The 22150-nt window shown below is 36.7% G+C and overlaps 1 protein-coding gene across 1 annotated transcript in view; it reads right to left on the reverse strand.

Moving 5' to 3' along the window:
• Window positions 1-22150, reverse strand: part of CCDC93 (CCC complex scaffolding subunit CCDC93) — a 32750-nt gene that overhangs the window by 8917 nt on the left and 1683 nt on the right. The window contains exons 3-18 of the mRNA XM_084209204.1: window positions 20790-20884; window positions 18195-18306; window positions 15634-15732; window positions 14508-14564; window positions 12343-12443; window positions 11206-11245; window positions 9708-9800; window positions 9190-9240; window positions 8195-8281; window positions 5064-5180; window positions 3601-3663; window positions 3355-3428; window positions 2719-2800; window positions 2293-2364; window positions 1121-1192; window positions 743-851 (exon numbers count right to left, since the gene is read on the reverse strand). Of these exons, the coding sequence (XP_084065330.1) occupies window positions 743-851; window positions 1121-1192; window positions 2293-2364; window positions 2719-2800; window positions 3355-3428; window positions 3601-3663; window positions 5064-5180; window positions 8195-8281; window positions 9190-9240; window positions 9708-9800; window positions 11206-11245; window positions 12343-12443; window positions 14508-14564; window positions 15634-15732; window positions 18195-18306; window positions 20790-20884 (1324 nt within the window). The remainder of the gene's footprint in view (window positions 1-742; window positions 852-1120; window positions 1193-2292; window positions 2365-2718; window positions 2801-3354; window positions 3429-3600; window positions 3664-5063; window positions 5181-8194; window positions 8282-9189; window positions 9241-9707; window positions 9801-11205; window positions 11246-12342; window positions 12444-14507; window positions 14565-15633; window positions 15733-18194; window positions 18307-20789; window positions 20885-22150) is intronic.

Below are 22150 nucleotides of genomic sequence, written 5' to 3' on the forward strand. Positions count from 1 at the left end.
CCACTCAGATAACAAGTTTGGAACTGCTCACCCTTCCAGAGCTTGCTTCACACATATATTTAATAAATGCAGAATACCACTGAATCATTTGCTAGGTTTTCTTATGCTAACACACAAGTTAGTTAAATATACACCAGTAAGCATACTGGTCTGCTATCAGTTTAATGGAACAACTTTGAAATTTTATTCCATTTGCACCTTTTCCAATTTTATAATTTCTGATCATAACAGTTCAAGACAATTTGCATTCTGCTCCTACCAAGATATAGCAGGATTGTGTTAATTAAAAATGAAAGAAACCAATCCCCTCAAGAGACTGTTTTTACTTTGTAGTTCTTGACACAGTTTGGTTCAGAACCAGTTATGCCATGTCAGTGGAAACAATAAAAGCAATCTAATGGTAAGGCAAATTAATTAAACGTGATTCAAACTCACAGCAATCTCATTTGTAAATGGTGAATTAAGGACTTTCAGAACATACTGGCCATTAACCTAAACGATAGAACCTGCTGCAGATAAAATTTCGTCCAGAGATCTTGTGCATTGAGTTTCACCTTCAGGAGGATTCTTAAAGCCCAGCTTACAAAACCTCAAAAATATGACGTGTAACATGAATACCAAAAACCTTTAAAATACCACCAAACTAGTAGGTGCTGTTGTTACATGCCATATGCTTCAAATGCAACTGCCCTCCTTTCAGGGCTTTAGCCTTCAGCAGGATGGCCCTGCTTGATATACATACCCTGACTGTACAGTTCAATAAATCTCTTCTGATACTGTGTGAGCTCAGCTCGGCTGGGTACTTCATCAATCTTGCGCTGTAAAATGGCTATTTCTCTGTTTCTTCGAGCCTGAATAGAAAGTTAGGAGGGGAGAAAACAAAGCCTCTTCTTGTTCTCTTCTTAAAATGGATGAAGCCCCCCCAGCAATACTTTGTTATTAAATAATTGACTTTAAAAACAAAAAGCTTTGGCTGAGGATCAATTTTTTTTTTTTTTTGCAATTGATTTGTGATAGAAACACTTGTTAAAATTAGAACAACAAGACAAAGTATTAGAAATTCCAAGATAAGACAAACATCAAAAATTTTGTACAAGTAAGGACACAAAGAGGAGCTCACCAGTAGCAGGCGGATCTTTTGAAGTTTCTCTTTCTCAGCTTTGTACTGCTGTTCTATAATCTTATTTGGCTCCTGGAAGTTGAGAACCCAAAATAATTGTGCATTACAGTAGCATACGAGAGCTGCAGTGCAAAAATGGGCAGATTTCGTTTATTTTCTGGTTTTGCCTACCTTTGGCTCCCACAATAACACCACCATTCATTGTTTGGGGTTTTTTTAGAATAATAATTTGTTATCTGTATTAAAAGCCTGACATCATTTACTCTAAAAAAGGACATTTAGATGGTTTTTAACTTTTGATATTTTAGTTTTTAAAAGCTATCAGTAGCTTTTGCACTGCTTTACAACAGTCACACTTTAAATGAAGATACAAATACAAAGATTGTCAGTACTCCTTGTCTGAGTGCTTATACTTTGATTCAGTGGTGGGGTTAAGGATAAACAAGGCACCTGAACAGAATATAAATCCTCTGACATTTGTTCTAAACTTCCTGCAGTGTGAACTTCAAGCTAAATTTTTCTTGCTGAAAAATTTAAGATTTCAGTTTGCACTTTAATTTTTTTCATGCTGTGTTGAGGAGGACAGCAGCATCATGGAAGTTGTAATCTGCCTTGTTCCAGAGGCATGAATGCATCAAATGTTTACCCACTGAAAATAAAGTCATTGAAGCTTTTCCTTTTCTGTTCATTCATTATTCATTGCCATCAGTCTGGATGCACTTGTGTTAAAGTCTAACTTCTGACAGCTGCTCACTGCATGCAGTGCACCGAGCCACTGAAAGCTCGTGCTTTCATCCTTCAGATAACCCCACTTCCAAGAAAAAAACAACCAAACCAGACACTCTTTCTGAGGAAGACATGTTTCTGTCAGAGACATGCACAGTTTTTAGCACAACAACCAGAGATTCTTCTCTGGTACTACAAAGAAAGAAGTAAAAGGCACAAAAGCATCCATGAGCAGAGTCCCATGGATTCTGCAAAAAAACTAGATAATGTGTTGCTGTTTGCACACCCCTGTATTTCTAGGATTATTAGCCTGAACTGTGGCTTTACAGAGCTTTTTAAATATTCCAGCAGATACTTTAGGGCTTACAAGAATATCCCAGAAGTCAGAAAGACATAAACATTCGAAAATGCAATTTGAAAATAAGAACTTAGGCTTTTGCTATTACCTGTTCCTCCCCATTTTCCGCTGCTTCGGCTTTCAGAGTCTCAATATTTTGTTGTAGTCTCTCCATTTCTTCCTTTAAAACAAACAAAAGTTGATTTTTTTTTAACTGAGACCTCTTAAGAGGGGAGGAAAGAATCTTGACACCACAACTTCTAACAAAATTTCAGAGCTAACCATACACATAGTATTTAAATTTGGAAGATTAAACAGCATTCCCTACTTAAGGGTATTAAGGAAGGCCACAGCAGCTCAGATCCTTCCTCACTCCTCCCTGCTCCAGGGGTGCTAATCAATATAAACCTGGAGTCAGCAGTACCTGGAGGTGTGGGACAGATGCCAGACAGGCACACACAGCACAACAACACACCAGGAAAGTGCTTATTTACCAAGCTTTAAAAGAATCCTTCTAGGAGACACTGGAACTTACCCTACAGTGTGCTTTGAACTCTTGCTCCTGGCTCTTTAGGTTTTCATTCATGGCCACCAGTGCTCTCAGACTCTGTAATATGCTAAATTTGAAGATCCAGTAAACTATGTTAGATTTTTAGTTTCTAATTTAAACAGATTGAGAATTAGCATATATGAAAACAAGCTTTGTTCTAAATAAATTTATAATAAAACCTGGGTATATTAAAACCCCAAATATCAGGACTGATCTACCAAGGTCAAAATAAAGATGGAGTGTTACACTGAATATTCTGATGGCTTTGTTATGTTTTAACCTCATTACTGTGAAAGTTTTGAGAGACTTCTATTTAATTTATGTGAGATGAAGGCTTCAAATATGAACAAAATAAATCAAGAAGGCCTCATCTACTTGTCAGATATGTCTAGGGTTCTTCTGCTTTAAACACCTACAATTATTTTGAACTACAGACTGACACTTTTCATTCTGACTGAATCCTATTGCAATGTTTCCCTGTCTCTGGAAAGCAAGCTGGAGAATAATTTAATTTTTAAATTTTAGTCATTTGTTAAGGTTGACAAACCAAGAAACACTGAATGATTCATTTTAAAACCATTATTTTTCAGAATTTCAAAGGTAACAAAGGAAGAAACTTACCTAGAATCTGCTTGGGATTCTATTGTTTCTAAGGCTGCCAATTCCTTGTCCAGCTTTTCACTGTAACTCTTAACCTAAGGGTTACAATTAATAATAAATTGATACTAAATTGATTAATAATAAATTGACTTTCCCACACCATGAGATCAGTGAACTAAGCTGGCAAACACAGTTTAATACATCCCTTCACAAACAGAATTTCTCAAAGTTTCAGCTACATACAGCACAGAAAAAACCAAAGATTACCTCTGTTAATGTCTTTTTTGCTTTGGTACATTTTGCCTGCAGATCAGCACATTTAGCTTGCAACTGTTACAAAAGAGAGAAAAAAAAAAGAGTTGGATTCTATATTCATACTAATTACACCTGTAATGGAGAACAGAGACTATTTGAGCTGTTCATAATGCTTGTCTGTCAAGCAGCAGGCCAAGCATAACAAACACTGTCTTTTCTTGTCAGCTACTCCTGCAACTGATTGCAAGAATTCTGACTGAATATTTAATTACTAATAGCAAACATTTACCACCTGATCCTTTAGGTCCATAAAGTCCCAGAATAAACATCAGCTTTTCCAAAATAGAGGCCAACAGAATGGTGACTTATTGGACAGAATCTCTGTTAAACTGCTCAAACTTTTCTAGCCTGGCTGTACTGGCCTAGTTTCACACCAAGCTAAGAATGAGCCCTATTTTACACTTCTCCAAATAAGTCAGGGCAATTCAAGACTTGCACAGAAGCACCATGGCAGCAAACCACAGACACTTCCACACCAAATAACCAAGCTGCTTTATGGTTTCCTTCTGTGTGACTATGAGAAGTCTAACAAGGCAGTGAGCAAAATATGTATTATAAACAAATATTAGATATTACACTTGTCAATTAATTTACAGAAGCTAATTTTAGAAGAACATACTTCTTTAAATTCCCTATGATTTAAGATAACATTGCAAATAGCAACAGCAAAAAGTGAGCAAACAAAAAATGCACATGCAGCTCAGTTCCACTTCCTTTCATGCTATTTTAATGTGCTGTCACAACACAGAGCTGTGACTTAATGCTCCAGTCTTCCCTTTCCAAATTTATAAAAATAAAGCTTTTTCATTGTTTTTCATAATTTTTTACCAATAGTTCACCAACAAATTTCATTCTAACTAAAAAAAAATTAAGTCTGCAGTCCACATCTCATGAAAACTGACATGAATTGCTAGTTTTGAGAAATCTTGCCAAAACTTACTGCAGTATGGAAGCCAGAACTCCATAAATATTTCTTAAAAGACAGGGTTCTTGACTGTCACTGATTTCAAAAGCTGCTTTTGGCAACTGGTAAATGAAATTCAGCCAGGAAATTCTTAGTTTAGTAAAGTGATAAAAGGATTATATTTGGCTTACAGCTGTCAGTACATTTTTTCCCCATATAAAAACAGCACTGAGATTGTTATGTACTGGAAACAAGCTGCACAGAATTAAAGGGCCCTCAACTGTTAAAATCATGGTCCTTCCCAAAATTAAGGCTGAGCTAACTGCCCCCAGGAACACAACCTGTTCTCACAATCCAAGGGCAATGCAAGCAAAACATTCAGAGAAATCAGTGTTCAGCATGACAAATTGCTGGTGCAGGAGACAGCTTGCAGGTATTTTCTGTATGTAAAAACTTTGTGATCAACCACTTTTATCAACGTTTTCTTCTTTACTACACACACAATACTCACCTCTTCGAGGAGTTTGGTTTTCTGCAAGATCTGCTTGTTGAGAGATGCCACCTTCCTTCTGTGTTGCTGGGCAGCTCCAAGCCTTTCTGGTCGCTCCTCAGCAGAAAGCTCTGATTGCTGAAAAACCGATAACAACAGCCTGTTGGACCTCACAGCACCGTTATCTGCTTCTTCAGAACCTCAGGAAACACCAAAGTGGGATACAGCTGTGATATCCCTTATCAGGAACTGTGTCCCACTATCCAAAAGAATGACTTACTAATTTACCTCACATCAAAATAAGGAAGCAGCTGAACAACTGAATTATATTCCAAAATTTGCAAGTAAGCTAAAAAAGTCAGTTACCCTGGGACAGGTGGAAAGTACTACAGTGTACTAGAAGACAGATTTTTTTGGGTTTTTTTTTGCATCAGTATTATGGTTAAACCTGGTAGAGTTCTTCAATGGAAAAAATACAAACATACTGAAAAACATCTTAAGCCATGGTATTCACTGAACTTGTTGAATCAGAGATGTTCCACATTCCAGCTCCACAATTTTTAGAAGCCTTGAACAATAGTGTATTCTGAAATAGAGGCTTGGATGGATCTCCATGCTGAATGACAATGACATGCTCAGTGTGGGAGATGCATTTACCACTCTGGGGTTTTTTTGTGTGTGCATGTGTACTGCTGACACCAGCCTTTGAGAACTACTCCATCCAGCATGCTTTGCCAAGAGTGTCTCATAAATGCATAACAGAGACAGCAATCTGGATCCAGCCTCCTCTTCTCTCTGAATTGTGAAAGCAAAGCTGACAGAAACATTCTTTATAAAAAATAACATTTAGAACAGAAATTGTATATTTGCAGTAGACAAAAGTATCATTAAAAACCAGTGATATCTTGATCTCTAAGGGATTATTTGCCTAAAAATTATTTGTACCTTTTGAAAGTCTTTCCTTTGATACTTACATCCATCTGTTTTTGTAATTTGCTTCATGCACTCAGACTTCTTTTTTTCACTTAATCCATTTTCCAATATTTCACTAGAAAACCAGTTAATTTTCAAGTACCTCAAGTGCTAATTTATAGTCTGTCAAAGATTTCAATACTAAGTGCTTTTTGAATAATTACCCAGTGTTGACAACTGCTACAATGCATAATCAGCTAAAATGCTACAAGGAATGTGATATACTCTCCACTCATATTTGCTGCTGGTTCCACTCCAGGCATATGGGTAAGCAGCTTAATTTTAAATGAAAATAAGAAGCAAAGCCTGTCTTCCTCATCTACATGTTCTATGTAATTCATATTGAAGAGCAGCTTAATGATCTGTTATGTTTTTACATCCACAGCAAGAAAAGCCCAATTCTGATGGCTTAGCCCAACAATTCAGAGGCTTTCTTTGCTTTTGTTGTTAGGAAAGGAAGAAATGCCTCTAAGCAACACCTGTGACCTTGAACTACTCAACAAATATATACTCAGTCTTACTTATTCCTCTCATTATTTAGTCAAATCACATTCCTTCATCATCTTATGCATTTCAAAACCTTACCCTTCTCACCACATTTAGCCTCTCACATGCTAAAGATATTAATGGAGAAAAATGGAAATGCAAGAGAAACAGACACGAGCTACTAGTCTGAGACTGATGTTTGCAGAAACAGTAAAAATTCATGTAGTACAGCTTTGCCATTAAAAAAAGTGGTGATAATTCAAGAAGTGAACTCTACAGATTGCTTTTTGAAAATGGGAAAGAACCATCAGTAATGTCTCTGGCTGTTTAAAGATGATCAATTTGCTACTCATTAATGATTTTCTGCCAATATTTTCAGAAGGTGAGGAATGACACTACAATCCTTCCTCCAGTTCACTCTGCAGGTTAACATGGCAGCAGAATGGAGGGGCAAATGCAGGAAATTCTAAACACTGATCTTGTGCAAAAATGCCTCTTGTAAGAAAGGCCCTGGCATCAGGACCTCATACCTCGAATTTGGCTTGTCAGGTATCTTTACAGGGCTTGTGGATTCTGTTAAGATTCTGGTAAACAAATAAGCACTGCTCTGTTTCTCAGGCTATGTACAGTTACCAAGGGCTAAGACTATTAGAATTACATCCAAACATTGCTGATGCTTCAATAAACTCTTTGATAACATCCTTAATTCTTTTCCTGGTGCATGGATACGTGCACAGAAATTCTATTTTTTTATCACATCCCATAGATTTGAAAAGTGATCTATTTTTGGTTTGACTTGAATCAGTTCTTACTTTTCAGAGTATTAATCATTGCCCTACTATAATAGTCAAGGTCCTGCTCCCTTCTCTCAGAACAGAAGAACTGTAACATTGAAATATGACCCTTGGGCTTCTGTTCTTCCAATCTTTTATAATAAAGAAAGGCCAAGAATTTGCTGTTGAGCTATAGGGTTTATCTCCAAAATGGGAAAGCTCCATACCTCAAATGTGTCAACAAAAAGGAAGAAATATGAGAAGACTATTGGACAAGTAAGAACGGCCTATAACTCTTATCTGGCAGTGATGTATTGGATGCATTAATTGCTTGAAGAGCCAGATTTTCTTTTCACATTACTGCAAAAAACAATCACAGCTGAACACAGTAACTGGAGCAAACACACACATTTAATTGCTTTGACTTCTCAAAGCAACCAAGGTTTGGGTTTGATGAGATGAGATTCAAAACTTGAGATCCAGGGCATGACTGAGAACTGGAGTCCAGCACAAACATCTGGAAATCTGAGTGCAGGAGGCCTAGACTTTTCTCTGAGAGGCCCACAGAAATGTATTTCTGTGCTTTACACACTGAACATTTTAAAGCATATCAAGAATTTAGGCCTCTAGTTTGAATAGATACAACTCAGGCCTCTCTTCATCCATGAAAGCCTTCAGGCAGGTGCTTAAACCCAAATTAGTCACAAACACAATTCAGGGACGTGTACTATCTCACCAAAAGCCTGGCTATGTTTAAGTCTTCTCAGAGTACTTTCTTGAACTCTGGCTGTGCTGCTGCCCACAGCATGTATTAAAAAGTGTGTTTCAAGAGAATCATGGCAATGAAGTTGGCAGCTTAAAGCCTAAATTAAAACGCTATCAAATACCATGTGGTTAAACCCACTCAGGTAACACACTTACCTTCTCAGCATATTCAGACACAATTTGCTTGATCTCATCTGACTGGAGTCCAACAATCTGGCCAACTGTGCTTGCTGTCAGTTTGCCCTGAAATTGTATCAAGAAAATGCCTGGAGCTTTGGAACTGCCTGTACTTATACATGATAATTTCCAAAAAGTTCTAATTTTAAACAGAAATTTGCACAATAAGTAAAAGTCTCTAATCATAAGAAAAGTCCAGGAAACATTCCACCTTCTAAACATAATTTTGCTGATAGAAATTTCTCACTTAAATCTTTTTAGCAAATCATTCTTTTTACTGAATTTTGCATTTGCTTAACAAGCAGGCATGTGCAAGAATTCACCTTTAAACTGCATGCATGTATAAAACCAGTTTTCCAACAGAACTGAATTCTACAATGGATTTCAGTAGAAATCATGTCAGTCAACTCTGAGACTAGACTAATTGTTACCTTTTCTTTCACGACTCCAGCATAAACAGAAACATTGTTTAACAGCTGAAATTATTTCCAGTCCTTTCACCCAGAAATCAAAGAACAGACTACAAGTCCCACTATATATCATTGAAAACAACAAATTAAGAAAAGAAGATGCATATCCAGTATTTTCTGTGTCTTAGTCTAATCTGTATTTTTAAGTGCTTTGAAAAGAACCTTGAAAGGCACAGTTTTCCAGCACTCTCCCCAGTAATCTTCTGAATAATTTCACAAGATGAATAAAGTAAGGTAGTGCATCTTGGGTAGCTGCAGAGTGATATCTTTGCCCTGAAATTCATGTAGAAACCATTTGAAACAGGTATTTATTTATATTGTCATTATCATTTCAAGGCAAATGATGAACTAATTAGCCTTGTAAAATTTACTGTCTTCCTAATTGAAAATTTAAACACAGTCATTCCATGACTTCAGACCCAAATCAGCAGCCTAATTTTAAGAATAATTACCACAATCTACCATAATTTAAAGAAAGCTGTATTAGTTTTAAATGCTACTGACCTCTTCTGTTGCCATTGCAGCCATTCCAGTCATCAAAGTTTTAATGCGAAGCTACAGCAAAATATAAAGAATTATACATAACAATTTAACTTCTATTATTTAGCTATTTTTCTGCCAGGGACACATACATAAAATTAGTATCATATAATGTGTATTTTAAAACATGCAACGGGGCTCTAAGTCTGTGAAAAGAAGAGGTGGCTAAAGTTACCAAATGTAAGGAAAAATTCTTGTAACAGTAAACTTTCACTCAGACTATTCACCTCCCACTGTCAAACAAAAATCAACCTTTTTAAAAATGCTGAGATTCAAGAAATAAAAAAGAGGTTTTGGGTGTTGAACATCAACAAGCATTTATTTTGTAGATCAATTTCAGGCTCTGTATTCTCCTGTGGGATGCAACTCTCACTTCAAATAACCATGGAAATTTTCCTTCTTTTGGAGAATGACTGGGCAGTGAAAGTTGATGCTCTCCCCCCAGGTTAGTAACTCCCATGCCTGCTGTGTCTGGGGCTCACCTCTTCAGCAGCCTGAAGGTCATCTTCATCACAAGGCTCAGCTTTCCCTGCTGCTGCAAGCCCTGAAGGTAGCACTGCTTTTTTACCCTCAGCCTTTTAAAGAAAAATAAAGACATTATTATATCTAGCTCCAATATCCTAAAGTGTTAAGAAAGACATCAAGGAGAAAACTGGAATGTAGCTGTTCTGTTTGTATGAATACATTTGAGCTACTGGTACATCCTCACCCTCCAAATCATGCCAACTGAAATGTAAGCCTTCCTGATTTCTCACAAGTATTCCAACTGTGTCTCTGGCTTCCTATGCACTTATCTGGTTTGAAGATTCCTTATTCCACAGCCTTCTGAGAGCTGCCAACCTCAGGACACAACCCAGAATATGATGCCTACTACACAGGACAAGACTGAATTTTTTTTTTAAATAAATCGGTTTTGCAACTTAATATTGGTGTAACAAACATACAACATAAAAATTGCAAACATGCCTGGTTCAGTTAGAAGAATTTGTACCACTGAAGTAAAGAGAACTGGGGACAGCCAGACTCAATTTCTAGGTCACCCTACCACACCACTAACATATTTCACTGTCCACTTCTGCCTTACTGGAGGCTCAACTTCCACAAGAACCATGATGAACAACTTATATACAATAACCCAAAGGCAACAGAATTTTGAAAGAAACAAAATGAACTCTATAACCATGACTAGAGGTGACTCTGAAGGGAAAACAGGCATGCCTAGATGGAGAAATATCTGCATTTATAAAAACATAAATGTGACATTTGCATGTGGAATAATGAGATAATGAAGAAGAGCAACTTTAATCTGCTCAATGTATTGTTGGGTCCATGAAGTGTTTAATGCATTACCTTCATTATCTCTGTAATAAAGACTTGTAGCCAAATTAATATCTGCACTGAAATCACAAAACTGCAGACACCCTGCATTTTATGGACATTTTAAGATGCCATAATTGTCAAAAGCACAGCAAGGATGCTAATTTTCAAGAAGGACAATTATTTGTTTACCATTTTATTGATGCATAGGTTTCTTTATCACATTAAACAAAGTGTTTTGTAATAAATGTTTACAATATTTCTTACCAAGTTGAATGGTTCTTTAAAAAAAAAGACCCTTTAATGATCACATTACGGAACACTCAGTTGAAAAATATAAACAGACAAAATATGGAATTACCTAATAATAAAAGTCAAACCAAAACAAACCCAAAGCCCAAACCCTCTTTCTTCAAAACAAAAAAAGCAGTTTGCAAATGTGATCTGTGAGCAGAGATGAAGGAAACCCTTTAAAAGGGGTAATCAATTACACCTTTCATGGCATGCACATTTTTAATTGCAGTTAGCTATTTTTAAAATCTGTTAATAGTAGAAGTTATACTGTCTATTCTGCTGTATTCTTTTAGGATTTAACAGTAACCAACACTTCAACAATGAAGTTCTTCTCACAATTTGAGCATTTTAAATTAGTATATTTTTTACCTGTTCTGTTTTTCCTGCTTGTCTGCTAAATCCATATCTCCTAAAAGAACAATAGTAACATGAAGGAAAAATACTGTTGTTTATGACTTCCACAAATACATTAAATTTTTATCGATTTTCAACATAAGATATGCACTAAGAGCCAGGATCAAATTAGTTTTGGAATGTTTTGAGTAAACTAAATAAGCAGGTACTGGAGCATATTTACAGAATGGTTTCAGAGCCATTATCTGAATATTCCATATCCCATCAAGATTTACAAATCTTCACTTTCCATAAAATATTATCATGTAAAGCTCATGAGAGGAAAAGGTAATGCTCTCTTCCCATTTGAAAGTTAATCCTGAGCTATTACACTACAGTCCATGTTACTGTTAAAAGGAAAGTACTCAAAACAGTGAGACAAAAAAAATCAAAAAATCTATGGCTATGGGGTAAAGAAGACCCAGAAGATACAAAATGGAATTCAGACGTAATCTGCACTTGTTAAGTATTAAGAGCACAGACAGCAGACAAGATGTCCTTACCACTAAATTGTGAAAAGAAAACTGGAAATAGAAACTCGAAATATAAGCTCTGTGACTTCATTTTTATGTGTTTGGAGAGCTCTCAGTAAACCAGAGGGTCTTTCAGAGATAATGGAAAATTGAAAGCCTTGGTAACTTTGTCTCTGAATGAAAGTTTGCAGGAAAGTGAGAAGACAAAACATTCAACCATGATTCAGCCTCCATGCAGCAGCCACATGAGAACGAGGAAAAGAAGCAACAGCAACTGCAGGTCCTTTTCTACCAAATTTTCAGTGGATTGCTTGCAAAAACCTAATATTGATTGACACACACTATCTGGAAGGATGATGTATTTAAGCTGTTTTTATAAAAACAGGTATGTTAAAAAACACACCCTAGAAGGAGCATAAAACCTGGTCTCCAATTGTACAAAATATGGTTCACAAATATGAGCACTGTCCAGTCCCCAGAGAACTTACAGGGTAAGGAAACAAAATCTGAAACCAAACTGGAGTAAATCTGAAATAGCTCAATTCTGAAGTAGTAGGAAAACCCTACCACAATCCAAATTTTATCTGTACTGCTTGTAATACACACTATAAAACCCAGAGAGCTAAATGAAGCCTTTCACCTGCCATATTCCAGAAGTGTAGCATGAACCTTTGATTCCTCATCCAGCAGTTCCTCAGCTCCTGTCTGACGTTTGTATTTTCTCTGGGGTTTGTAAACCTCCTGCAAGACAGTGAATGAGTTCATTGCTTGTAAAAGGGTTTTTTATGAAAAAATAAATGAGGAATTGTCATCTAAAGTGTTATACACACTGTTTGCTTTCCAACTCAATATACTTACCCAAATAAACATCCTTCACATCTTTCTGAAATTACCTTATAAAACTTTACTGAATTAATTTCTAAGCAATTTGCCACAGAAATTTTCTAAGTTTAAAAAAACTTAGGAAAAAAAACTTGCTTAACATGAAACAATGTCTCAACCATCTCCTCTGTCATGTCTGGAAGAAGAATAAAAAGTAACACAACACTCAACAGCTGTTAAAATGATTTGGCTAATGCCAGTGTCTAGAAAGGTTACCTTCTTTGTGAGTTAATTCTATTTTTAAACTCTGATTAGATAATTAAGTGCAATTATTATTTATGATCATGGGTTACAATGGAATTAAAGCAAATTTTATTACAATTTAAGGGAAAAAAAGTCTCAAGAAGTTGGGAGTAAAATGACTTTAATCTCCTGCTATCCAAGTGTAATCCAATAGTTCAACAACAGCCCATCAAATAAAACAAGAATTCCCAATTACTATTTTGTACTGATAGAGCTGCTTCCAATTTAAAAACAAAAGGGAGAACATTTCTTTTTAAAGCTGGCTTTCCATACCACACAAACTATTATTTTCAACAAACAATTCCTACACCATAACACTGCTGAAATGGCTTTCTATCTTTTTCAAAGGTGTAATCCAAAAGTGGAGATTTCAAACAAGTACAAATTGACAGAGGGTGAGCTAACATGTAAAACAGAATACATGTCTCACTGGAAAGGCAAGTGTTTCTAGTTGGAGTACAAGACTCAGTGTAAGCCTGCCAATAATTAAAAAACCCAATCAAAACATGGGTAACAACACTTCAGAAACTAATTGAAATTTCCAAAGCAAGAACAATTATTCAAATAGATTAACAAAGGAGCTAAATTGGTCAGCACCTGGAGACTTTCATTGCAATGTCATTCTACAAACACATGCTGTAATTCAACCAGCTGTATTACACTCAGCAGCACTCAGCTCATTTGTACAGAAAAACAACTACCTCCCTCCAAAAGCTGACAAAAGAGTAAGGTGACTTGTCTGGCCCATTACACAGCCTCTCATGTGGCTCCTTACATCAGCACTGAGCACCTCCATCTATGCATGAAGAGCTCAGGGCGCCTGGCTAGAGCTGTCTGAAAAAACAGTGATTTTCTCAGGAGAGCAGGGTTTCACTTTCTGTTGAAGAGCCTTGAAAATGTCCCATTCAAAGCAAACCCAGATTTCTCCTCTCTTGTCAAATACTGTCCTGGAATTTATCAAGATGGTCCAAAAAACCCCCAAAGCAGTAGCAAACTACTGTGAGTCAGAAATGGTGAATTGATGGTCCCAAGCAAAGAGGGAAATTAGAAAGCAAGGACAGAAACTCCAGTTGCCAGCCAGACAGCTGAATTCAGGTATGACAGTGAGAGCCTAGGTATTTTACTACTTTACCTCTCTGTAGCATTCATGAACAAGCTTTCAAAAAATATATACAAACAGTTAATCCAAGAGTTAGAAGATTTGCATGTGAAAAGAGAGAACACAGGTGAGACCATCTTTCCCAGCCAACATCTGCTACTTGAAGAAAACAGCCCTGAAGGAGGGTGTTGACTTTCATTGCTAATTACAAGAAGTGAAAAAGTCAAGTTCTGAAATACAGATAATTGAGATCATCACTATAATAACTAATTTCAAGACAAATAGCACAACTGCTGATAGCTTCAAACACACATTTAAGTCTGCTGAGGGTTTAATAGTCTGTAGGCTACCCTGTGACTTTTGTTTGATAGTGTGGGACTCCACACAGCATCTCCTCATACAGTGCTCACCTATCAATGTGACATATTGGCATTTGAGACCTGTCTTAAGGATGAAGATCAATATGAAACTGAATTGGGATCTTCTCATGATAAAACCCAGTTAACCCAGAATTAACTACCTCCATTTCAGCATTAAAACCACTCATTTGGCTATAAAAAAAAGAAATCTAACATACTTACAAAGATATCAGTGACCGTTTTGAGAGCCTTCTCTTTTCTTTGCATGAATTCATCATCCTGAAAGACATTAGTGGAGGTAATTAAAATACCAGGGATGGACACTAAATCTCAAACATTCTAATGATTCTGTGAAACAAAGCTGTCAAACAGTTTCTGAGTTGCCCAATGATTTGGTGAAATGTTAGTGATTTTCTGTAACAAGAAAAGTACTTGCTTCTGCCTTCGGATGGGAGCTAGGTCATCAAAACTGTGTCCAGATCAGCAGCCTGGCTGCTCTCTGCTCAGGCAGTACCTGACATAAAAGCAGTCCCAGCCCACTACTGGGATCTCCAATCTTTAATACACTATTAAGAAATTAAGCTGAGATAGACTTGATGTGGAAAAGAGAGGTTTCCTTTACTGTTTAATTTCTAAGCATTAAAGATAAAAATAAAAAAAAAAATCAAAACCACCAAGTTAATTAAATCTGTCTATCCCAATACTAGGGACTTTAACCCTGCTAGTAACAGGCCTTTAATCCTGTTATTAAGGGAAAAAACTTGGGTTCTAGATGTTAAAAATGGTATTGCCTTGTGATATGTAAGAACAGAACTGATGGCTTTGCACCACAGGCACATAACCAAGCTCATTCAATCTCTCCTCCTCTACCAAGGAAACTTCATCTCACTGCTGAAGAACAGTTCAGTTATTGAATGAAGTTTTTTTACAAATCTAGTTTTCAAAACCAGATTTTGGGGTTTAGATACAGAAAGATGAGAGCTGCCTTTCAGCACTCTGAAAGAAACCCCAAATTACAAAGTATTAACAGCATATTAGTTCTCTATTAGCTCCATTAGCCTCCCCACAGCATGCTGGGTGTTTCTGAACAGTTAGAATGACACAAAAATACCAAATACTGCAGAAAAACTAAGGCAATCACTGGACAAAAGTTAACCAGAATCTACAAAGTTTCTGTCACAATTATGCTTCAATTTTTTTCCAGATAAATTTGTAGGGGATTCCTTTAACACTCACTCACAAAACAATGGCACTTTACTCTGGTGAAGTGTGCAGATTTCAGAGCTATGAGGCTGGTACTGCAACTGAACATCTGACATAACAGAAACAAGAACTGCCTTGATCTTACCTCTGGCAGCCTGTGAGTTTTTTGAAACTGTGATATAGAGTAAGAACGGACATAATCTCCCATTTCTTCCCTTGTTTCTATTGCACGTTTCACCAGCCACTGGAAAAAAAAACTGTATTAGCTGAAAACAAACGAATAATAGCAGCAAGCACCAAACTGTTGCCTAATTGTTTAACACATGATAAAAGCCAAAAGCACATTTTTAAGCATGGAAACAAGAGCATGTGATTTATTTGTAAACATGGCAACTCTTTGGCCTAACCCTAACAAAATGTGTCAATATTTGCTACTTTATAAACATTTCCTTTTGTTTTGTGCATATGTTTCTTGTATTAAATTCTCCAACTGTAGATCACTCCACTCACTGGTTTAACAGACTACAGCTCCACCATGAACAGACATCTTCAAGCCTAGAAGTGCTCATGAAGAACCACATGCCTGTGCAAGAAAAAAGGCTTCTTCTGACATTTATAAGACCACACAAAAAGCCACAAAATACTGAAGTACATTTTAAACAATGTTGGAGAAGATAAATCTTGCAGACTGTTGACAGCCTGTGCAGGAGGTCACAGAAGAGATGAGATCAGTTGTGGGATCCAAGTTTGAACCAACAACTGTTTCCTGTGCTATAACCATGAACCCCTGGAAAGTGAAGGGAACATGATGACAGCAAGAGATGAAAATGAAGAATATTAATTACCAAGAAGATCTCAACACAAGACTGTGTAGATACTTTTGCCTGTGATCATATGCAGAATTTATTAGGAAGAACAATGATGTTTCTGCCCCATGGAATATTTGTAAGATTTTTTAGATTTTTTTTAAAGTTCTGCTACACTCTATGGCAGTGAGCCAACTCAGCCTAATTTCTTCCTGTAGGGAGGGATCCATCTAAATTCTTGCACAGTGTAAGAGCTAATGGGACAGAATGCCAGACTTAAGAGCAAGCATTTGTAGTATTTGAAAACTGATTTGAGATTTACAGATAGCAAGTGGAATCTTGATTTTAACAGGGCGTTGAATAAAGTTCCATTACCAAATACATAATTCCTACTTGGTGCATTCAGCATTTTATATTTTGCATGGTCTTTTTCAGAACACAGTATTCTGGTGACACCAACAAGTTTTCTTGAAAGTCTGTCTTGGCTGGGATGAAATGAGGAACCTGCAGTATGTGGAGCAAGCAGAAGTTCACAGGGACCTGACAGAAAGCCACATTTTTTAAACAAAGTTCCTCTCCATACCATCAGAAAAGTCTTGTATGTGTCAGCTATACCACCTACTGGCCAGCTACAAATCCTGAGAGTCACTGCTCTCAGAGAAACCCAGAACTAGATTTCCTCCCTGTTTAGAATCAATAGCTCTCCTTTCCAGAAGTAATATCCCACATCAGGATTTGGGATAAAGTAGGTGAGAGAAAAGAATACCTAGTGCTATTGTTTTTACAGAAGGAGGAATATATTTCCTATGAAAGAAGCCTAGTATTTGATAAATGTAACCATTCATTGCCATCCAGTGACCAGGGCAAGAAACTCACCTGGGTTGAATTTTATTTTTTTTTTTTTCTGTGTAAGAAATAAGGGTTCAGAAGCAAAAACTCACATTAGCAAGATACAAACTTTACACCTTAAGCAGCATGATCACAGCCTGAAAGCTGTGTAAGAGCAGCACACACCACAGAATGTTTTGTGGGGAGTGCAGATAAGTGTGGTTTTCCTCAAGAGCTTCCATCTGGAACACAAGAGGAAAGAGCACCAGGAAGTTTTCCCCACTTCTTACAGACTGAAATTTAGATTCTTCTTACTTGCTAAATTCCTTCACAGACATGAGGTAAGGAGATATTAAATGGAAAAGAAGCTTGCTTAACAGTCTTCATTTTCCCTATCTGTCAAAGATACCTTTCTGTGTGCAGATGAAAGGAAAATCAAAAAATGCCAAGGATTCTCAGAATACCACATGTAACTGGAACACATCAAGTGTTAGCTTAAATCTTAATAAACTTGAGAACGGGGCACATGGTGAGTTAGTGGGGCTCAACAAATACACAGTAAGAGGATCACTTGTCAGAACTCAGTTTTAAGTGATAGGAAATAAGGATGAATTATGCTTAAAGGAATGACCCCAGTGACGTTTGCCTTATTCATATCCTTCTGACTCAAGGTTTATCTGTATAACTTACTCCATAAGCTTAAACAAAGACTGGAAGGAATTCATTCTATTTCCTAATCTAACAAAGCAGACTATCAGATTCCACAACAAGATTAAACTTCAGTTTCTTTAAGCAGACATTCCACAATAGGCAAAATCTGACTCCTCCACGGCAAAGAATTCAGAGAGTTTGTTTTGTTTACTTTCTAAATGTGGATCAAACAATACTTTAAAATTCTATCTTCCATAATGTCACTTCATTCTTTAAAAACATTAATTCAAACTACTTCTCTGTGCTTATTTATTCCAAAGTTAAATAAAGAGCCAAACAATAATTCAAAGCTTTGTTCTATTTTTTATGCAAGTTTTACAACTTTTTTCAGCAAAATACCAATAAACCATGAAATTATTACCTGTACAACAGGAAATATATGAATGAAATCCAGCCCCTGGATCTGATGTGGTTCCAAACGATGTGGACACTTCATTTTTGGTAATACTGACACGATTTTTTCAGTTAAGGCACTATTATAAAAACAACAAAAAGACAGATGTATATATGCTACAATTTTCTTTTGTAAATTACAGATTATTTTTGCAAACACAGTAGATCAAAGATTCCCTTAAGCAACTTCCACTATATATAATGAAAAGCAATCAAACTCATTTACAAAACAGCTTTTACAGGCACTATTTATATCATCAGTAAGTGAAGAGGTGATTAAACCCCATTTACAGGCTCCTACCTTGGAAATTCATTTAACTACTACAGAAAATTTCAAGATCCGCATGTCTGGACAGATAAAATATCCATATAAAATACAGCACCACAAACACCTTTGCATGTTATAGGGTACACCCAACATGAAGAGACAGTAGCTTTAAGAACAGTTACATTAAGTAAGAGATGTACACTCCAATGAAGTCCAGAAAAAAATGTAAGGACTTAAAACTTTATTTAGCAGAACTCTCAAAATAAATATTGATGTTACACCTGAAACTTTCTGAATTTAAATACATACTTCACTTAAAAGCTAAATACACAGTGCACTTCACATACTTTTCAAGTGACTAAAATTGAATTTGCTGGCAGCAATCTCTTTCTAGAGCTCAGTAAGAGCTGGTTAAGGGAAAGGATTACCCTGCCACAAGGGATCCATCTGCAAGAAATTCATCCTGTTTCCACTGAATACCTAATTTTAGGGCAAGAATTTTTTTTTTTGCTGTCAATGTTGGCAAGTGCATTTTTAAAGCAGGTGTAACCACTGAGAGAGAAAACTTTACTTGGAAAACCAAAGCTATTTTCCCATGAAGGAAAAAAAATGAACTGGTCCAGTACTGACCTCACTGATATTTAGTACTGCCCAAATGGACAACTAAGGTCCTGGAAGAACAAAAGGGGATCAAGAGATATGAGACAGTTACCAAAATCTGGGAATAGAGCCTGAAACACTTTACATCCTAAAAGGAAGTGAAACACAATCAAAACAGATGCAATTAAAACAAAAAGCTATTTATCCAATAGATGCAAGATCCTCTCCTAATGTATGTTTCCATCTTTATTTCAGCCCAGCATCACAATGGTGTGACACCATCACTTTGGAATAATACTGAGAAAACACAGTTTAACTTTTCTTTATCTTGAAAACACCACAGAAGCCCTGAGCCTCTACCAACACAAACATTACACTGACATCAAAACAGCCTATGCTCCTATGTTCTGAACACTTTAGATTTACAAATAAATCATTGTTGCTGATTTGGGAGAGGCCTGGTTTTTGTTTTGCCAGTTTTGCATCCAGCTGGAAAAATAACAGAACATTTTGAGAGCAACTTAACCACTTCCTACCCTGGTGTTCCTAAGGATAGCAAAGACAAAAAACTATCACTACCATTTTCATTTCCTAGTCTCTACTTAATTTTTTGTACTCTGCAATGCTTTATGTAGTTAGTTATATATGATGATTTGAATGTCTCCAAATGCAATTGCAATACCCACAAATATTTATTTTGAAAACCCTTGCCAATGCTCTATGATTTTCAAGAAAACACAGGAAGATGCTCTTTTTAACTACACTGAGTAAATAAGTCTCCTAATAAGCCACTGTAACTTATCAGGCTAAACTTATTTCCTGCAAATTTTAATTATGCCTCTTTTATCACAGATATACATAAAGAAATAATGGAGTTTAGAATGTGTTCCCTTTCCCAGCATAAACAATGTCTATAAGCTCCCTGGCACAGGAATTAGCTGGCTTATGAGCAAATTCCATGCATAAGAAATGAATCAAAACAAAATGTTCTCATTGGGTCGCCCTGAGGAAGGAAATCCTCCTCAGTATGGGGCAGGTAACTATTGTGGCAACAGTGACATACTTTAAATTCTGTTTGCTGATGCCTACAATTCTAACCCAGAACCATAAAAGGGAGTCAGAGGTTATTTACACAGCAGAATGCAGACACAGGGAACTCAGGGAAGGCCTTCTAATGTTGCACTCCAGCTTCCAGCAGCATGGTCTCCCTCTGCCCTTTGCTTTGGCCTCTGCATCATCCCCTTGTGCCAGCACAAGCATCTGTACAGCTGCACAGAGAACGGGATCCAAGAATTCATTCATGTTAAAACTATTTTCTTTTTTTTTTCTTTTGGGTTTTGGTTTTTCAGTTTTTGTTGGTAGGTTTTAATTTGGATCAGTTCCCAATTCAGTTCAGTGTGGAGCCACATAAATGCCTTCAGTGCTTAGTAGGGATATAAGAACATGGCAGCCCAAAGGGAACAGCCCTGCCTTTTTTGAAATAAGCTTCTTTCTGGATTTAGAATTTGTGAAACTACAGTCTGAGAAACCGAAAACCTGTGCAATGCTTTGTAAACAGGCAGTCCTCAAAAGCAGGAAATGTGAACTAAAACTCTTTCTTAGAAATAGAGCAGGTAACTCCCCCTTCCCCACCCACTTTTTATATTTAAGAAGAAGAAGAAAAAAAATCCCCCCCTTGCCATTTAATCAACTTACATTTTTTGACCAATAGTAGAGTTTTCCTGAAATAATAAATCCACGTCGATATCAAAGCTGCAGGTAGTGATACACCACGTCATGCCTCCCACCACCTGGCAAAGGAGCAACAGCATGGTCAGGGCCATTTTCAACTGAAGAGGTAAACCCAAATACATCTTTGAGGCTTTATTTATTTTAGGAACTACATCTCAGTAATCTCACCATCCTCAGTATCCTCTCTGCTCTAAGACAGACTCAGATAACATAACCATACCAACTTCATACAATACTATAGAAGACAGAAACCAACCCAGCAGTTATTGACAATCTAAATCCCTCTCTGAGCTTTATATATTAGTTTTGAAACAGCTCTCAGATTGAAAAGAGAAAACCAACCAACCAAAAGGATAAAACACAACAGTATGTTAAATGTCATGACCTCTAAAAAGTGACCATATCAAAGTTTTATCAAGAATCATAATTACTGCAGTCTTATATTCACCTTTTTATATACATCTTTGCTACTATTATTTATTGCTTGCTGACACATGCAACACAAAGTGCTAGACACAGCATCAGCACAGCAATGGAAATCCCCAGCTCTGCAGAAATCTCTATTTCAGGCCCTATTCTGACATGGGCATATTTAAACTTCTGAGCCGTTTCATCAAATTTACATAAATATTTAAAGACAACCTTGCATAAACATGTGCAAGATAACCTAAATGCATGCAAAGGCAAAGAAGAGAAAAAGGGATTTGAATGTGGAATAACTTGCCATTATCACCCAGCAAATTAGGAACCTTGGTTTCTAACAAGGTTTCTGACATATTCCCCCCCCCTCTGTGATAACCTACACATCCCTTTTGCATTAGCAGTGTGATCATTTTCAGTAGCAAATTTTGGTGAGGTTGGGCACTATAATGGACTGGTAACTTTGCAATTGTATTTAAGTACCTATAAGTGATTTCTACACATAAATGCAACAATGTTACATCCTAAGGCAGTCTCCTTGAAACTTCTCTGTCTGTGAGCACAGACTCCTGAGCAGCGACTGTTAGCAATACCAAGGAGTTGAATAAAATAAAATTGCAAAGTGAGGCTGTGCTATGATCAGAGACAGAGCAGAAAACAGAAGAATCCATTTCAAGGCTGTTGTAGTTCTGTGTTTTCAAACCTTGATTCAGGAATTTCTCACAGAGTCAGCATTAAAGCAATTCAGAAATCTCTCTTCAACCTGAACTTTGCTCACTGTTAGCATCACACACTTCCTGTCTAGAACAATGAAAGGTTAACAAATATGACATTCTAAAGATATGTAAAAACAGCCCCAAAATAATCTCACCAAGCTAACTGTTCCTTTCTTACACAGATACTTC

The sequence above is a fragment of the Fringilla coelebs genome, assembly GCF_963513975.1.
Source record: "Fringilla coelebs genome assembly, chromosome: 7".
Taxonomy (NCBI): domain Eukaryota; kingdom Metazoa; phylum Chordata; class Aves; order Passeriformes; family Fringillidae; genus Fringilla; species Fringilla coelebs.